General features: G+C 37.5%; 1 protein-coding gene across 7 annotated transcripts in view; it reads right to left on the bottom strand.

The window, feature by feature from the left end:
• Positions 1-17,614, bottom strand: part of RIMKLB (ribosomal modification protein rimK like family member B) — a 39,443-nt gene that overhangs the window by 4,060 nt on the left and 17,769 nt on the right. For all 7 annotated transcript variants that reach the window (XM_043881315.1, XM_043881312.1, XM_043881311.1 and 4 more), the window contains 3 exons: positions 6,991-7,221; positions 4,514-4,600; positions 3,277-3,480 (listed from right to left, as the gene is read on the bottom strand). In XM_043881315.1, coding sequence (XP_043737250.1) covers positions 3,277-3,480; positions 4,514-4,600; positions 6,991-7,221 — 522 coding nt within the window. The remainder of the gene's footprint in view (positions 1-3,276; positions 3,481-4,513; positions 4,601-6,990; positions 7,222-17,614) is intronic.

The raw sequence follows: 17,614 nt of genomic DNA, 5'->3' as shown, positions 1-17,614 counted from the left end.
AAGTGCTATGCTAATGTAAAATTGGGACTCTGAAGTCTAAGACTCCTTCATTAGGGAATCCCCTTCCAAGCCAGTCTCAACAAATTGATGACTGAGTACTTTTTCAATATGTTATGTTTTCTGAAGACAATGAACTTTGACTAAAGCCTATCTTACTTGCAATAACATGGAACTTTTGCAAAAATACAGTTAAACTATTTAATATTGTTGCCGGTTTCTATCAGTTCCAAATTTTGATTTGTAAAAATAATAGAGATGTGTAACAGAGACAGAGAATAGAATCTAGAAACATGGTTCTCTTGCTCGACAGCCCCTATCCTATGTGTCATCCCTAAGCTGAAAGGATCCTGGGGCTTAAGGCAGTTGGCTGAGTGTAGGGGAAGTCTTTGCTGGTACCTGAGAAAAAAGAATTAGAACTAGATTTTCTAATGTGGTGACCAGCTTCAGGAAGCTTTAGATAAGGACCAGAAAGCAAAAGAACTCTGACAAAACTTTGGCTTTAAGAGCTCAACAGAAGGAAAGTTGACCTAACGACTTTGTGAGTATTGCCTAACCCCGAAAAGACCAAAAGGTAAATGTACACATGAGTAGGATTCAGGTACCCCTCCCCACCTGCCCACAACTACCACCACCACCACTACCACCAGCGAGGCTGGAAGAGTAAGGGAGAGAAGCCCAGGAAATAGGAGGGCTTCGTGTAACTCAGTAAGGGAATGACACACTAGCCAACGAATTAAAGACTGCTTCTCGGCATCCACAGTACTGATGGATCTTTAATGCTCTGAAACCATTTGCAATGCTCCAAATAACCAGAGCAGAGCTCTGATGTGACGGGATAGTAACAAGAACAAAAACAAGCCATCTACAACTGGATGAAAGAAAGAAAAGCATTAAGTTCAAGTTTAGCACAAAAAAACTCTCTGAACTAAAACAAAAATGACTACCCAACTTAAAAACTTTCGTAGCAGAAATGAAGGAGAGTTGCTTTTGTGAGTATAACTTATAACTTGGAAAATCTAGCTTAAGAAATATTTTGAAGCACATACAAAAACACTGAGGTGAAGCCACAAACATAAAAAATTTGGTAACTGAATTAGAAAAACTCCTCCACAAGAAGGAAAGAAGACTTTTCCTGAGGCTTAAAAAAAAGTAGGTCTGATAAAAACAGCTTACTAAAATCCAGGTTGGACGGACTGAGAAGACACACACATCTAAAAATATCCTGACAAAATTATTGAGCTTTTCAAGTAAAACCACCAAAAATAAGAGAACAAAACAAAATAAACAAACTTATATATATTACCTACCCCCCACTTCACCCCCGCTGCCCAATCAGAGTAGATTTGGACATTCAATTGCAAAAGTGTAAACTATAAAGTGGGCTTTCCCAAGTGGCGCTAGTGGTAAAGAATCCACCTGCTAATGCAGGAGACACGAGAGACTCAGGTTTGATCCCTTGGTCGGGAAGATCACCCACAGTAGGAAATGGTACCCTACTCCAGTATTCTCTGGAAAATTCCATGAACAGAGAAGTCTGGCAAGCTACAGTCCATGGGTCCATGAACAGTCGGACATGATTGAGTATGCACACACAAACTACAAACCAGTAGAACTGAAGCAAGATTTTTGCAATTTCAGAATCCTATATATCATTATATATCATATATCATTCTCTCTTTAAAAAAAAAAGCAGGCTCTGAGGTATCTATCACTCACATACATCATCCAGGGAAAATAATCTAGAAAAGATATTAACAGCAGATGACTAAGACTAGAAAACTCAAGATATGGGAAGGAGCAGCTGGGGAATAAACAGTGACGAGTGACAATTCTTGCAACACGGGGATGTGTGTGTGCGTGCCCAGTTGCTTCAGTCATGTCCAACTCTTTGGGACCCCATGGACTGTAGCCCACCAGGCTCCTCCATTCACGGGATTCTCCAGGCAAGAAACACTGGAGTAGGTTGCCATGCCCTCTGCCAGGTGATCTTCCCGACCCAGGGATCGAACCTGTGTCTTCTACATCTCCTGCAGTGCAAGTGGATTCTTTATTACAGAGCCACTGGGGAAGCCCCAATATGGGTATAATTAACTGTAAATAGATAAAGACAGCCTGGGAATGGATAAAGTAAGCACTATATAAAGATTCTTGAAACAGAAGAGATACTCTAAAAGAAATTCTAATTCATACCTGAACTAAAACTATTTAATGGTTTCACCAGAACAATGAAATATTAAGCCCAGGAAAGCAGAAATTTTTGTCTGTTTTGTACAATGTTATATACAAAATACTGTTAAAACAGTACTTGATGCTCAAAAATATTTGTTCAGTGAATAAATGAATCAAGAGGAGGGGAGCAGGAAGGAAAGTAAGACTGTTCTAATCCTCTCACTGGGGGACAGAGGGAATAAGAGGTGGTGCCACTTTCAGAGTAGAGATTTTAAGGAGTCTGGATATGAAGTCTTACACTAGTGAAGGGATCAAGGACGACTCCAAGGATTTAGTCTAAACTAGAAAGATACAGCTGCCAATAAACAATAAGGAGAAAACAGTGTGTGGGACATACTGGAAGTAGTTAGATAGGGAGTTCAGTTTTGGACAGGTTGAGACTAAAATCTTAACAGTTATCTATATGGTGCTATTGACAAGCAGTGACATATGTGTGCCCAAGTTCAAGAAGAATGCCTAAACTGGAGAGAGCAATTTGAAAAAAAATTGAAAACAGTAACATATAAATGGCATTTAAAGCCACAAGCTAGGTAAGATTACTAGGTAAGAAAGTAAAATAAACAGAGAAGAGGAAAACACCCAGACTATGCACTGAGGCACTTCAACATAAAAGATCTCAGAAAATATACATTTAAACAAATGAAAATCAGCAATATTATCTGGACCAACAAGTTAAATAGGTTAGGTCACAGCTTAAATGAACCTCAATTATACAGAAAATAATACCGGGCTGGCTAAAAAGTTCGTTTGGGTTTTTCTGTAAGACCAACCCAAATGAACTTTTTGGCCAATTCAATATAAAACCAAAGAGGAAATCTGGTAGACTTTTCATACATTCGTGAATTGGGTTACAAATTGAGCCTGGGTGAAAGCAAATTTATACATACATAAATTATGTTTGTGGTAAGTCTATAAATCATATTTACATGTGAAAGATACATTTTTCAACTTATTAAGTAAAAAGATCTGAGTTATATACAAATACTCTTTGAATAAGCTTACATAACACTCCTTTATATCCTAGAAAACCTCCTGCATTGCTTTTACCTAGTGAGCAGTTGCTCTGCATCCTCCCATCTGTAGAACAGCGTAACATGGTGCCAACCACACGGCCTCCCACAACAATGACACGTACATCCCTTCCGTGAGACTCTTTAACATACTTCTGGAACAGGTATGGAGCTTCATGGCGAATAAGATGACTTAGATCAGCCAAATGGTGCTTATCTCGAGCCAAGAAAACCGCTTTGCCTGTGACCAAAAAAAGAGTAAGAAATGAGTATGTCATCAGACTATGAGCAGTTGATATCTGCTACCTATACCTTCTTGTGTCCCAATCTACTTTCTCAGAATCAGTTGCCTATGGTCACTCTCTCATTCCCCAATCTCTTAACAGAATTTATTCTGGTATATATGGTGAGGCTGGGTTCTTATGAATTGTATTCCTTCAGGTTAGCCAATAATACTAGCCTCACTTATCAGTAAAACATTTTTCTGAGTTAAAACATATTTTTTTAAAACATGTTTTATATATTATGCAATATTAAGATACTATATTTGCATTTAGTAAGATAGCAGTAATTACTACTTTTGTGCCAATAGAAGTGTCTGTTTTTAAAATACAGTTATAAATACTCTGACAGTCTTCTCATTAAGAGGAAGGGGAATCTATGTCCCATTGCTTGAATCTAGGAGGGGATGTAACTGCTTCAACCAACAGAATACAGAATAAGGAGTTCTATCTGACTTCTGAGGCTAGGTTGTAAAAGGTCACACAGATTCTTTGTTCACTGGAGCAGTCACTGTAGGAGCCCCGAGACTTCTTAGCTGACTGGAGAAATCAGGTAGAAATAGTGCATTGAAGCCCCAGCTGAACCCTCATCCAGTTATCTGTCAAGGCACTATAGCTTGGAAGTAAGTACTTGGATTTATGAATCATTTTACGCCTTAAAAAAATCATTACTTAATCCAGAGTTAAGATATTTTATATACTGTTTTCAAACAACATAAATTGGGATGGGGATGATGGTGTTAGTGATCTAGAATCCTTGAACTAAAAGGAAGATAGATCATTAATTTGAGACTCAGTCTAAATTAAGTATGCATCTTAAAATGTCCAAGATAACCACTTAATGAACAGAAATAGCTTCCAGCAGAACTCAATAACTCACAAAAGCCTTCCACAAGTCTGAGGTACCATGCACCTAGCAATTTCCCTACAATTCTTTAGAAGTTCTGAAGAATAGTTTCAATATTATGTATAATACGAACAACTCATACACACCTCTATGACCCCGTGTATTCTTCACTACCATTGGGAACTCCAGTACTTCTGCTTCATCAATCATTTTAGCAAAATTTTCATGACCACCTGGTTTGAGCAAAAAATAAAATTTAAGAATAGCAGCAGAGGTGTTTTATGATAAATTTTATCTAAAGTCAGCAAGACAAGGAAGGTAGAAGGTAAGAACTTATGGCTCAATTTTGTCTTCAGTTAACTATCAGTTTAAAACAACTACTCCTTTTTAAATGGATAAAAACTATTGAACTATAAATATTCTAATATCCAAATCAAAGAACTTAAAACAAAGTTTCCTAGTTCCATTAACATTTTTCATTTTTTATAATTTATTTATTTATTTTTAGTTGCACTCCATTTTCATTGCTGTGTGTGGGCTTTCTCTAGTTGTAGCAAACGAGGGGGCACTCTTCATTGTAGGACTTCTCATTGTTGTAGGTTCTCTTGTTGCAGAGCACAGGCTCTAGGCACATAGGCTTCAGCAGCTGTCACACAGGCTTAGTTACTCTGCAGCATGTGGAATCTTCCCAGACCAAGAGCTGAACCTGTCCCCTGCACTGGCAGGCAGATTCTCATCCACTGTATCACCAGGGAAGTTCTATTTTTCATATCTTCATCCTTTATTCTTCCACCACACAAGTAATAGAAGCCCTAAGATCAACTTGAAAAAATGCTAACACGCATGCGTGTGTGTGCTCTCGCTCTTATCAAATACACAAATTAATTTTTCTTTTCTCTATAATAAAGCAGAGTTCACTGTATCATGAGCTATTCAGTACCCACAGGTTATGTTTTGTTCTTTCTATTTATACTGCCTAGAAATAAATGATGAAGAGCAAAAATGGATTGTAGTTGCAAAAAATCAGCATGGATGACAGAATAATCAGACTAGGAAAAAGTTCATTAAACAACTGCAATATCATAAATTTGTAGCTTAAGAGAAATTATGATTAGCCACTCTCCACATTTTAAGCTGGATTTGGTTAATATACTTTGCTCCTTTCCATTCTCTTAAAATCAGTATGGTAGACTGATGAGGTAAGCCATAACATTTCAAAACCGTTAGGAAGAAAGAACTATTCATATTGTCTTTTCTTGTGCAATTGCTAAAAAGAGCAATGGTATCCACATTTGCCATACAAACTGGCGGAATTCCCTTCTTTAAAATATTAAAATAACAAGAGGACAGTAATTTCTTTTTAAAGCCTCTCCAACTTTCCAAGCATTCGGCTGGACATTTTAATGAAAAACTACAGTGATTTATAGTAAGCCTGATTCTTTAAAGCTAGAAGAACTAGAAAGTCAGGAATATATTAACACAACAATGTTTTAACAGTGCTACTTCAAGTGTGGTCCAGAACCCCTGCCTCTGTGACTTCTTTGCTATTGATATGTGTTCAGAAAAATATGAGTAAACACAAGAAAATAATTTGGCATTGTTCTGATATTTTTACTGTACTTTATGCATACTGTAAATTGGCTTAGAGCACTATAGTATTGAAAGCCACAGTAAATTCTTTTTGTAAAAAATAAAAAAACGGTCCTCTCCCACAGATGACTTCAGAAGCAATGGTTTAAAGCATATCTAGTGTCATTTTCTTTAAAAAATATGAAAATATTTATGAAGCATTAACATGAAAATGGTAATGAAGAGAATCAGAAACTATAGTGATTATCAGATTCTTTTACCTCAGGGGTTGTCAAATTAAACACAGATTTGGCTCATAGCCTTTTTGTAATAAAGTTTTACTACAAAACAGCCACATTTACTATTTAAGCTTCGTCTACTGCAGCTTTCAGGCTTCCCTGATGGCTCAGTCATAAAAGAACCCGCCTGCCAATGTAAGAGATACGGGTTCGATCCCTGGGTCAAAAGATCCCCTGGAGAAGGAAATGGCAACCCACTCCAGTATTCTTGCCTGGGAAATCCCATGGACAGGAGGGGCCTAGCAGGCTACAGTCCATGGGGGTCACAAAAAAGTCAGACACGACTTAGCAACCGAACATAAAACAGCAGCAGCAGCTTTCACAATACAATAGCTTTACTGAGGGTCACAAAAGAGAACATATGGCCTGGAAAGCCAAAAATATTTAGTATTTGACCCTTTACAGAAAGAGTTTGATAAGTCCATTCTATCTATACCAAAGAAGTGAAGTGAAGTGAAGTCACTCACTCAGTCATGTCCGACTTTGCGACCCCACAGACTGTAGCCTACCGGGCCTCTCCATCCACGGAATTTTCCAGGCAAGAGTACTGGAGTGGGTTGCCATTTCCTTCTCCATACCAAAGATAAGTCTCATAATTCTCCTGCCTAGTTTGTTAAAACTTAAAGTCACTTCTATAAGTAGTTCTTTCACATTCACAAATTTCCTTGTATCACATAACCCTATCAGTTTAGCAGGGCTTTCGATACTATCAGTGCTCTAAAACTGAGGCTATAAAGTCTTATGAGTAAACTCACCATAAGAAAAAGTATCTGGCAGAGGAACACCATGACCTGCCAACTCTTGAAACGTCCAGAACTTATTAACACAGTTCAGGATGGCTTGAGGTCGGTTCATCAGCCTGCATCCCATCTTCTCCAGGTGGCGCAGAACAGTGATGTCACTGTCACTCTGCACCCAAGGGGTTGGTACTCTCACTACCACCACCTGCGGGTAGGCAGTGATTAGTTCTCCATTGATACGCAGACCTGAAATACACAGGAATGAAACCAAAACCATCAAAGGAGAACATACAATGAAACAGAGAAATAGATACATACCAAAGCTCAGGTCTCAAAATGAAATGTACTATTCTGCTAACATTTTTACTGAGACAGAGCCACATTCCTCCCTCAATGATTTTCTTTTGTAAGAAAAAAAATTTAACGAGAAGAATTTATGTACTGGGTAAATAAATTCTGGTACATGCCAATACAATGAAATATTATGTATTCATTAAAAAGACTGTCATAAATCTCTATGTTTGAAGACAGAAACATGTCTAGATTTGCTTTCAAAAAGCAAATAACTTTGTGTTTACATATGCTTTTAGTACAAAAAAAGAATTTTTAAAAGAGCGGTTTCTTCAGTTTTATCCAATGCCATTCTGTTTTTAAAAAGGTCCCAAATAAAGGAACAAGGTACTCGAGTTGCTTCTTAAAACGTATATCCATTAAAATATATATACTTATTAAAACATTCAAATATAAAAATATAACACATTTATCCCATCCAAAATCCCAGGTTATTATTAGTATTTCCCCTAATGTTAACTAAGTAAAGAAAAATATGTAGGTAATTTTGTTTGGATCGTTTTGTGGCACTTTCTTTCATCATGTAAAATTATAACAGACATCTAAGCCAATGTAAGCATAGCTTTACTGGGCTCAATGGAATTATACTTGAGGAGACACCATATGATCAACCCCTTATTCATGGATATCCATTCAATAAATATTAATTACTATGTGTCAGGTTCTTTTCTAAAAGTTGGGAAGATTGGTAAATAAGGTATATAAGCTTCCTGTCTAATCACCATGCTACACATTACATACCCAAGACTTTTATAGAGAGCGTGTGTGTGTGTACACCATATTTTCTTTATACACTCATCTGATTTGTCAATGGACATTAAGTTTGTTTCCGTGTCTAACTATTACAAATAATGATGCTATGAGCATGGGGGTAACATACAAATCTTCAAGATAGTGATTTTGTTTAAGTAATATTCAGAAGTGAAACTGTTGGATCCACAATTCTGAGTCAAAGAGACTATAAGTGTTCTGATTAAGGGAACTGAGCTTGATATTGCCTGTTGATACATCCCTATCTTTTAATCCTTTCCTGTATGGCAAGGGCTAGACGCACTTCCCAGACCACCTTATCAGCAGGATTCCAATTTGGAGAATTCACCAGTGAAAGATAATTACACACAATTTTAGAGGTCAAAGTAAAAAAAAAAAATGTCAAAGTAGAAGTCATTATTCTCTGGGGGCAGCTATGGGTAGCGCTGTGGTCATCAGCAGATGTGAGGTTTTTGGCCAATGGCTCCAGGCGTTCTCCTCACAATCATGCTCAGAGATCAGTAGCAACAGATTTCTGCAATCCTGCATTTTCTCATTTCTTTGGCTTTTGTGCTGACTTGCTTCAACAGGCAAGATCTAAACAGCATTTTCCTTGAAATCAGAGAAAAGCCTAGTGACCAAATGAATGGAAAAAAGGTGAAAAGGGAATTCGGTTTAGGGCAGAAGATGCTGACTCTGGATCATAGATGATCTTGGTGATAACATAAGGACATCAAAGTAGAACTATTCTGTAATAGTCGAAGTATGGATAGGAATTACACACATATGTATACAGAATTCATTTCTGGTAGTGTGGGGTGTGAGTGTGCACGTATAGGAATCTTAATACTTCAGAAATGGGGACATATAGGCTGAAAAACGAAAAAGAAAAAATGGAAATTCCTCGGACCAAGACCTGATGAATCTCAGATAAGGGTCACAAGAAGGAAGCAAAAACTTGAAGAAAAATCAGTCAAAAAACTCAGAAAATCTAGTTTTAAGTATTATTATGAAAAATAAGAAAAGTCGGTGCTACCAGAAGAAAATAATCAAATTTGTTACATGAAAGGTAAAAAGAAGAGTGAGCAGAAAAAAAAGATACTTTAATTGTCAAGAGAAAATTCATCTGTTATGACATAATCTTCTCATTTCCCTAAACTGTAGTTTTTGCTACTTTAAAGAAAGGGGATTAAAGAAGGTAATGGAAGTATTTCACTCTAAGTCTCCTGCCAAAAAGAAACTGGGAATACGGGAGTACTTTACCCAAAGCACAGTCAGATATGCATAGTACACTATGATGGGTATTACTGAGGATGAAAAGAAATTCAATGCCTCCTGTGACAAAAACAGACACTTTATTACTCCAGGCAAGCAGAAGGTGATCTGAGGCTACCCAGAAAAACAGAGGCAGGTACAGATGAATGTGAACCCCCCAAAAAGGCAAAGTACTACTGATCTCTTGGGTACTTTTAGTAAATACAACTTATCTTTGATGTAGAGCTTACGAAACTGAAATACGGGGCAAATGACTCTTTTCCTTAGATCTGTTATTTATGATACACAGGCACAATTGCACTCTACTTATTGTGGCCACAGCTATTCATTCCAAATGAATGTTCCACTAGTCAGTTCTGCTTTCAATTCCGCTTCTTTTCTGCTTATCATTTTAAATGGTAACTTACGAAGCTATTCATCTAACTTTGCTTTGTACTGGAATAGAGATTTCAATATAAATATTTTAGATGTAAGTTTTGAATTAAGTGTATGATTAAACATCAAAAGTCAGTAAGGAGTTGACCTTAGAATAGCATTGGGGCTGGGAAAAATTTGTGTTCCTGTATTTTTTTGTATAAAGTGTACTATGTGTTAAAAGGCTGCTGTTTTGTCAAGGCAAAGTGAGAAGGTGCTAAGGGCTGACTATTCTCCTAGTGGAAAGATTCCTTTGGGATATTAATAATCTCCTTGCCAGTAATTAAGTGGGAAATCTCACTATACCCCTGCTTTTTGAGTCTAGTTTGGCTACATGATTAAGTACTAGGTGTTTTTATCCTCAGGGAATAAGAAACAGACAACTGATAGGCTCCCTGCTGACTGGCATTTCTTTTCCTTCCATCCATCCTTTAGAGTTCAAGAGCATTCATCAGGATTTCAGGAATCTTTTAAAGCTGACATAACTTTAAGTATTTTAACTGGAAATAAAGGTACTATTTGTACATGATTTAAAAGTCACATAATCTCTATGCCAAAAATCAAGGAAGCACTCAAAGACAGATGAATTATGACGATACTAGACAGACTGAAAGGGCTTCCATGAATGGAAGGGGTACTCGAAAACAAATTTTGGACCAGAAATTTAACATATCCTTTCTCAGGCTGTGAGCTCTACCTGGAAAAAGCAAGTAGGCAGGATAACAGAGTCATAACTTCTGAGCACTCCCTGCCGCTGCTGCTGCTGCTAAGTCGCTTCAGTCGTGTCCAACTCTGTGTAACCCCATAGACAGCAGCCCACTAGGCTCCCCCGTCTCTGGGATTCTCCAGGCAAGAGTACTGGAGTGGGGTGCCATTTCCTTTCTCCAATGCATGAAAGTGAAAAGTGAAAGTGAAGTTGCTCAGTTGTGTCCGACTCTTAGCGACCCCATGGACTGCAGCCTACCAGGCTCCTTCATCCATGGGATTTTCCAGGCAAGAGTACTGGAGTGGGGTGCCATTGCCTTCTCCTTGAGCATTCCCTACACCCTGCTAAATTCACATTCAGTTGTTTAGGTCAGTAACCCAGAATATTAATCCATTACTTAACTGACAAAGCTATTAAATTCACCACATGTAAAATCTTTAAAAAAAAAAAAAAAAAGACCACATAATTCTGAACACTTTAAAATACTCAACTCATTGTAAATCTACTTTTCAATATTTTAAATAAGACATTAAAAAAAAAGACTGCAGCAAGAGGGCTTTGGTCACATTGGACTGCTGCCCACCATAAATGCAGGTCTGTCTTCACATCAGAAAGGTCTCCTTAAACTTAAGGGAAAAAAAAAAAAAAATCACTGGCTTATTTGCCCCACAGGTCCCAAAAATGTAGGAGGAAAGTAACTGCCCAAATTTTGAGGAGAATAGGGCAATTAGTAATGGAAATTTGTAGTGCCAAGAGTCAAACAATTCTCAAGAGTTAAACAAAATACTTTAAAGTCTTTATTAAGGCTGGGTTAGAACTCACACATCTAGAAAGTATCAAGTATCAAAAAACCAGGCATAATGTAAGAATCCATTCTTTTGAGAATATATATATTGCCTTTCCTATCTGCTCACCTGCTTCCCATCAAAATAAATTTTATGTTTCCTATCAAGCCACCCCTCTTTGATATCCTCAGCAATCCTTTTCCCCCTCAAATTTGTTTCTAAGACTTATCTCACTATTAATCCCAGATAGCAAAAACAAATGTTCTTCAAAGATGTCCTCTTTGGGGAATGACTAGGAATCAATAACACTTCTTTCCCAGGTCCCTCATCAGTGGTCCAGAAAGAAACTACTTTAACACTGTGCCACATTATCACTGAGCACTGCTGTGCAGCAGCTGACAGTCATGTGTCTGAAAACAAGGGAGAGGGAGAGAGAGAAAAGGAGAAAGAGATGAGGAAAGTAGAAAGCAAACAAACAAGCATTCAGATTATGACTGTCTATTTTAAAGACATCTTTTATTGAAGGTAGTGACTGGCTAGTTTCTGCTCAAAGTGCCTTTAAAAACTATAGAATCTGGAGTGAAAATAACCAACTCTATCCCCAAAAGGAGGTAAGATGTAACAAATATAGAAAAATGTAATGCTGCTAAATAATTCTAATTAAACTCCTTAAATTTTATAAATGCTGGTATTTGAGCTCAGCATGTTACAGTACATTCTCTTTACCTTTTCTATAGCTTACACTGGTAGAATGAGGTAGGCTGATAGCACATGTGTTAACTGTTATTAGTAATATATCTTAGGAACTTGATTTTTTATCCCCTTTTGTATTCAGCTCCCAGGCAAACATGGTTTACTTAATACTTGATGCATAAGGTCTCAGTATTAGAAGCAAAAAGATATATTTTTCTCATTTAGCATGAAAAGTTTTATGAAGTTTTTTCCCTTACTGTTATCCAAGTATGAAATACTATCTCTAATTATACATTTTCTTCCCCCATAAGATAGTAATCTATTCTGAAATAGTTAAAAATATATACAGAGAGAAAAGAAAAGTGGGGAAGTATATCATTTTAGTCACTATTAATGAAGCCAGTCAAAAATTTACTGCAGTTTTCCAGCAACAGACTAGTGTAGACAAGGGGAGAGGGGAAGCAAAGTATCTTTGTGGTGTCCTTTAAATGTCAAGTCTCACTTTCCACTTTGAAAAACAGTAAACTTTTTTAACAACTCCAGGTTAAAGACAAATACATAAGTCTGTTCCAACGTACTTTGGCAAAGTAGAGCAGGTGACATAACTACATTATATCTAGAACTTTTTGATGTAAAATTCAAAATATAAATATGTATTTATATAACTGTAAATAAAATTTAAAACTATAGAATAATAAATAACAAAGAAGGAAACAGTATTAAACTCACCAAATACAGAAAACTCTGAAGAAACCAACAGGGGAAGTAAATTAAGGTTCTTCTCTCATTATCAAAGGTAGATAATGAAAGGATAGCAAAGGCAAACACAGAAAGTGAACAGATCTACTGCAACAACGACCCCATATCTGATTCAAATCCAAGCTCTACTGTTTCTCCACTGTGTAACCCCAGGCTGGTTACTGAACTTCTCTGTGTTGCAGGTTCTTTAAAATAAGAATAGTTAACTAATTCCTTTATAAAGTTGTGATGAGAATTAACTTTGTTAACATTAGTTCGCAAGTGCCTGGCATATAATAAGCACTTAATAATTTTTAATCACCTCTGCCATCCATCTTCCTCTTTTGCACAAGGGAGACTGAGAGTCAGAATAACCAGAAATTTCCATTAGAGTAGGAAATACTACCTTGTTCAAAGCTATATCCCCAGCACTATCTGGAATATAGTAGATACTCAATTATTATTATATTGAAATTTGAACTTGTCTCACCACAGGAGTGGGACACACAACTTGGCATGTGGAATCTTAGTTCTCCAAACAGGGATCAAACTTTTGCCCCATGCATTGGAGTTTTAACCAATGAACCACCAGGGAATTTCCTCTCACCATTTTTTAAGAAACAGAGCATGTGTTTTACGTAATGTCTGAAGACATACCGCCTAAAACAAGATGTAAATAACTCAAACACCAAAGGTAAATCAAATCATATTAACACCTAAGAAAAAGGAAGAGCAGAAATTAATGAACTAAAAGCAAACTCCCTGGTCGGGAAGCTAAGGTCCCGCATGTGGTGATGTTCAGCCAAGTAACTGTGCTTCCATAATGCAGTGGTTATCACATTCTCCTCACACTGGAAACGTCCTCAATTTGAAGCCAGGCAGAAACAGGCTTTCTTTTGGGGCTTCCCTGGTGGCTCAGACAGTAAAGAATCTGCCTGCAATGCAGGAGTCCTGGGTTTGATCCCTGGGGTTGGGAAGATCCCAGAAAGGGAATGGCTACCAACTTCAACTCCTGCCTGGAGAATTCAAGGGACGGAGGAGACTGGTGGGCTACAGTTTATGCAGTTACAAAGAGTCAGACACGACTAAGTAACTAACACTAACTAAAAATCTAAAGAAAAGAACAGCCAAGATAAAAGTTGGTTCCCAGAAAACCAACGTGTTTGTAAAAAGAAATATAATTTTTAAACTGAAATAAAGTTTTCTGCAGCAGTATCTAACAGACTGCAAAGGTTTATCTTCAACAGACATCAGTTCCGTTCAGTCATTCAGTCGTGTCCAACTCTTTGCAACCCCATGACCTGCAGCACACCAGGCTTCCCTGTCCATCATCAACTCCTGGAGTTTACTCCAACTCCTGTCCATTAAGTAGGTGATGCCATCTAACCATCTCATCCTCTGTCGCCCCTTCTCCTCCCGCCTCCAATCTTTCCCAGCATCAGGGTCTTTTCAAATAAGTCAGTTCTTCCCATCACGTATTGGAGTTTCAGCTTCCGCATCAGCCCTTCCAGTGAATATTCAGGACTGATTTCCTTAGGATTGACTGGTTTGTTCTCCTTGCAGTCCAAGGGACTCTCAAGAGTCTTCTCCAATACCACAGTTCAAAGGCACCATTCTTCAATGCTCAGCTTTCTTTATAGTCCAACTCTCACAACCATACATGACTACTGGAAAAACCACAGCTTTAACTAGATGGACCTTTGCTTGCAAAGTAATGTCTCTGCTTTTTAATGTGCTGTCTAGGTTGATTGTAACTTTTCTTCCAAGGAACAAGCGTCTTTTAATTTCATGGCTACAGTCACCATCTGCAGTGATTTTGGAGCCCAAAAAGATAAAGTCTATCACTGATTCCATTGTTTCCCCATCTATTTGCCATGAAGTGACGGGACCAGATACCATGATCTTAGTTTTCTGAATGTTGAATTTTCGGCCAACTTTTTCACTCTCCTCTTTCACTTTCATCAAGAGGCATGGTTCCAAGTGAATAAAAGTAATTACTTAATCTCCAGTTTCACCACTGTGTGCCTTGGATTATTAGAATCCCATTCTGGAAAGGTAGTCTTAATTGATTTCTGCCCTATCTATGCCAAGTAACCAAGTCTCTAAAGGTCTGTTGTTGGCAACATGCTCTCTGGAATTAATTTTCGTATTGGGGAAGCTTATTTTATTTGTAAGCAATTAAAATATCTCTAGTTAACTTGTGCAGGAAAAATAATAATGGATGTATATAGGATTATGCACAGAATTAAAAAAAAAAAAAAAGAATGCTGTAAAAACCAGGGTCAAAAAAACACCAGGGCAATTCTGGGAATCCAGGAAGCAAGAAACAACCTATAAACTCAACAAGGTGCCATACCAAAAATCACTAAATTCCAAAATTTCTCGTCTATCGTTGAGTCAAACAAACTTTCATCAGGTCAAACATTTCAACTTTTTATTGAGGAAAATTCTAAATAGAAAATAAAAATATTATAATAAATCCAAAGTACCTGCTTTCAAAAATTATCAATACATGCCCAAACTTGTCAGAGTAGTCTTGCTCATCCCTGTCCTCTTAATCCTTTTCTTTTCCCTAAAGGTAATCATCGTTGTTCTTGTTGTCTAATCTCTAAGTCACGTACAACTCTTTGTGATTCCATTAACTACAGCCCACCAGACTCCCCTCTCCACAGGATTTTCCAGGCAAGAGTACTGGGGTGGGTTGCCATTTCCTTCTCCAGGGGGTCTTCCCGACCCAGGGATCAAACTCACATATCCTGCACTGGCAGGCGAATTCTTTACCACTGAGCCACCTGGGAAGCCCATACTTAGAAAATTATCGTTTATCCTTTTATTAATTATTTCTTAAACCAGCAAAAGTTAACACTCACATATCCTTAGACAGTGGTACCACACTGTAATGCCCTTTTCTTAACAATAATTTCACCTAATAATGCTGTGTTTCATCAAGTAGATTTTCAGCATGTATTTTAAAATAAAGACTCTTGGGCACACACAATTTTCTTAACTGCAACACGAAAGGCACTAATCAAAAAAGGAAAAATATAAACTGTGCTTAATTCAACACTTACTAACCAGAAGATGTCATTAACAGAGAGAAAAAGGCAAGCCACAGATAAAAGATAATCACGGTACACATAATCCCATAAGAGACTTGTTCCCAAAATGTAAAACAACAAAACAAAAAGATACACCACAATAAAAAATGAGTATAGAGAGGATTCTGGGAAGATGAAGGAGTAGGAAGCATCAGAACTCTGTCTCGCCATCTAGACACCCCCTGGTCAATGTGCTGAAGGACCACAACTTTCAGAAAAAGACTGGGATCATAAATGCAGTTAATTTTGATCAATTTCAGAACAGCAGCAACTACTCATCGCCCACTCTCTAGCCATACTGTGCACTTGGTTCTGGAGCAGCTGACACACCCTGCAGGAGTCAGGGTGGGTGTAACGACCTGCCCTCAAAATACCTGGGATCTCTGCTGTGATGGCTGGATGCAGCTTCTGATCACAGAGGTGCAGACAACGAGGCCATAGTACTTTTTGTTGTACCACTCCCTCCACTGGGCTTCCCAGGTAGTGCCCGTGGTAAAGAACTCAACTGTCAATGCAGGAGACATAAAAGACTTGGGTTTGATCTCTGGGTCTAAAAGATTCCCTAGAGGAGGGCATGGCAACTCACTCTAGTATTCTTGCCTGGAGTTCCATGGACAGAGGAGCCAGGCGGGCTACAGCCCATGGGGTCACAAAGAGTCGGACATGACTGAGTAACTGAGCATGACAATGACATTAAAAGAAACTATGGGGGGTGCGGAGATAAATTGGGAGCAGATAGACTTATATGTAAAATAACTGACTCACTTTGCTGGATACCTGAAACTAACACAACACTGTAAATCAACTATACCTCAATACAAAAAAAATTTTTAAAGGGGGAAAACTACCTTAAAGATACTCAAAGAATGAAAAAAGTCAAGGAAACAATGTGTGAACAAAATGTTAATCTCAGCAGACAGAACACATAAAAGGAAACCAATAAATAATTCTGGAGCTGAAGAGAACAATAATAGAAATGAAAATTCATGTAAAGGAATTAAAAGTGGATTTGAGCAGACAGAACAATCAGTAAACTTATGTATTGTTGGAGTCCCAGGAAGACTTGGGGGAGGATAATATTTGAAGAAGGAGCAGCTGAAACTTCCCAAATTTGATGAAAGATGTGAATATAAACATTCAAGAAGCTCAACAATCTCCACCTTTTGACAGACACATGGCGAGATACACTATAATCAATTTTTCAAAAGACAAAGAGAGACTTTTTAAATGCAAGAGAGAAGCAAATCACCACATTCTATGGATCCTCAATAAAATCACTGGTAGATTTCTCATCAGAAACTTTGGAGGTCAGAAGATAAGAAGTTAATATATTCAAACTGCTAAAAGAAAAAACTGCCAACTAAGACTCCTATATCCAGCAAAACTCTAATTCAAAAAAGAGGCATTCACAGAAAAGCAAATAATGAATGGGATTATGAGCTGCAAGGTGAAAAGACAGGACATTTGTCAGTTAACTCAAAGTAGTATGCAAAAATAAATCTCTCAATAAAGGTATATAAAAAGAAGAGGGATTTTATTATTATTTCTCCACTTAATTCCTCATCTGTTTCCTCATCTATAAAATGATATTACCTTCTTACAAGATGGTAAGAGATTTAAATAATTAAAAAATACACAAAATGTGAAAAAAAACCAACCAGGAATTCCTGGATTCATAAGATGTACATCAATGAAAAGTCTTTAATATAAAATAAGATTCAATGGTACAGGGAAACAAGAGTTTCTCAAGGTTTTATCATGTTAAGATGATAAAGGTAGTATCTGTGAATGAGAGAGGGCTGGAGAGGAAAGACTGTGAAAAAGAGATA

Source organism: Cervus elaphus, chromosome 22, assembly GCF_910594005.1.
Source record: "Cervus elaphus chromosome 22, mCerEla1.1, whole genome shotgun sequence".
In the NCBI taxonomy this organism is placed as follows: Eukaryota; Metazoa; Chordata; class Mammalia; order Artiodactyla; family Cervidae; genus Cervus; species Cervus elaphus.
The sequence above is the reverse complement of the archived record's forward strand: the minus strand, read 5'-3'. Positions and strand labels throughout refer to the sequence as shown.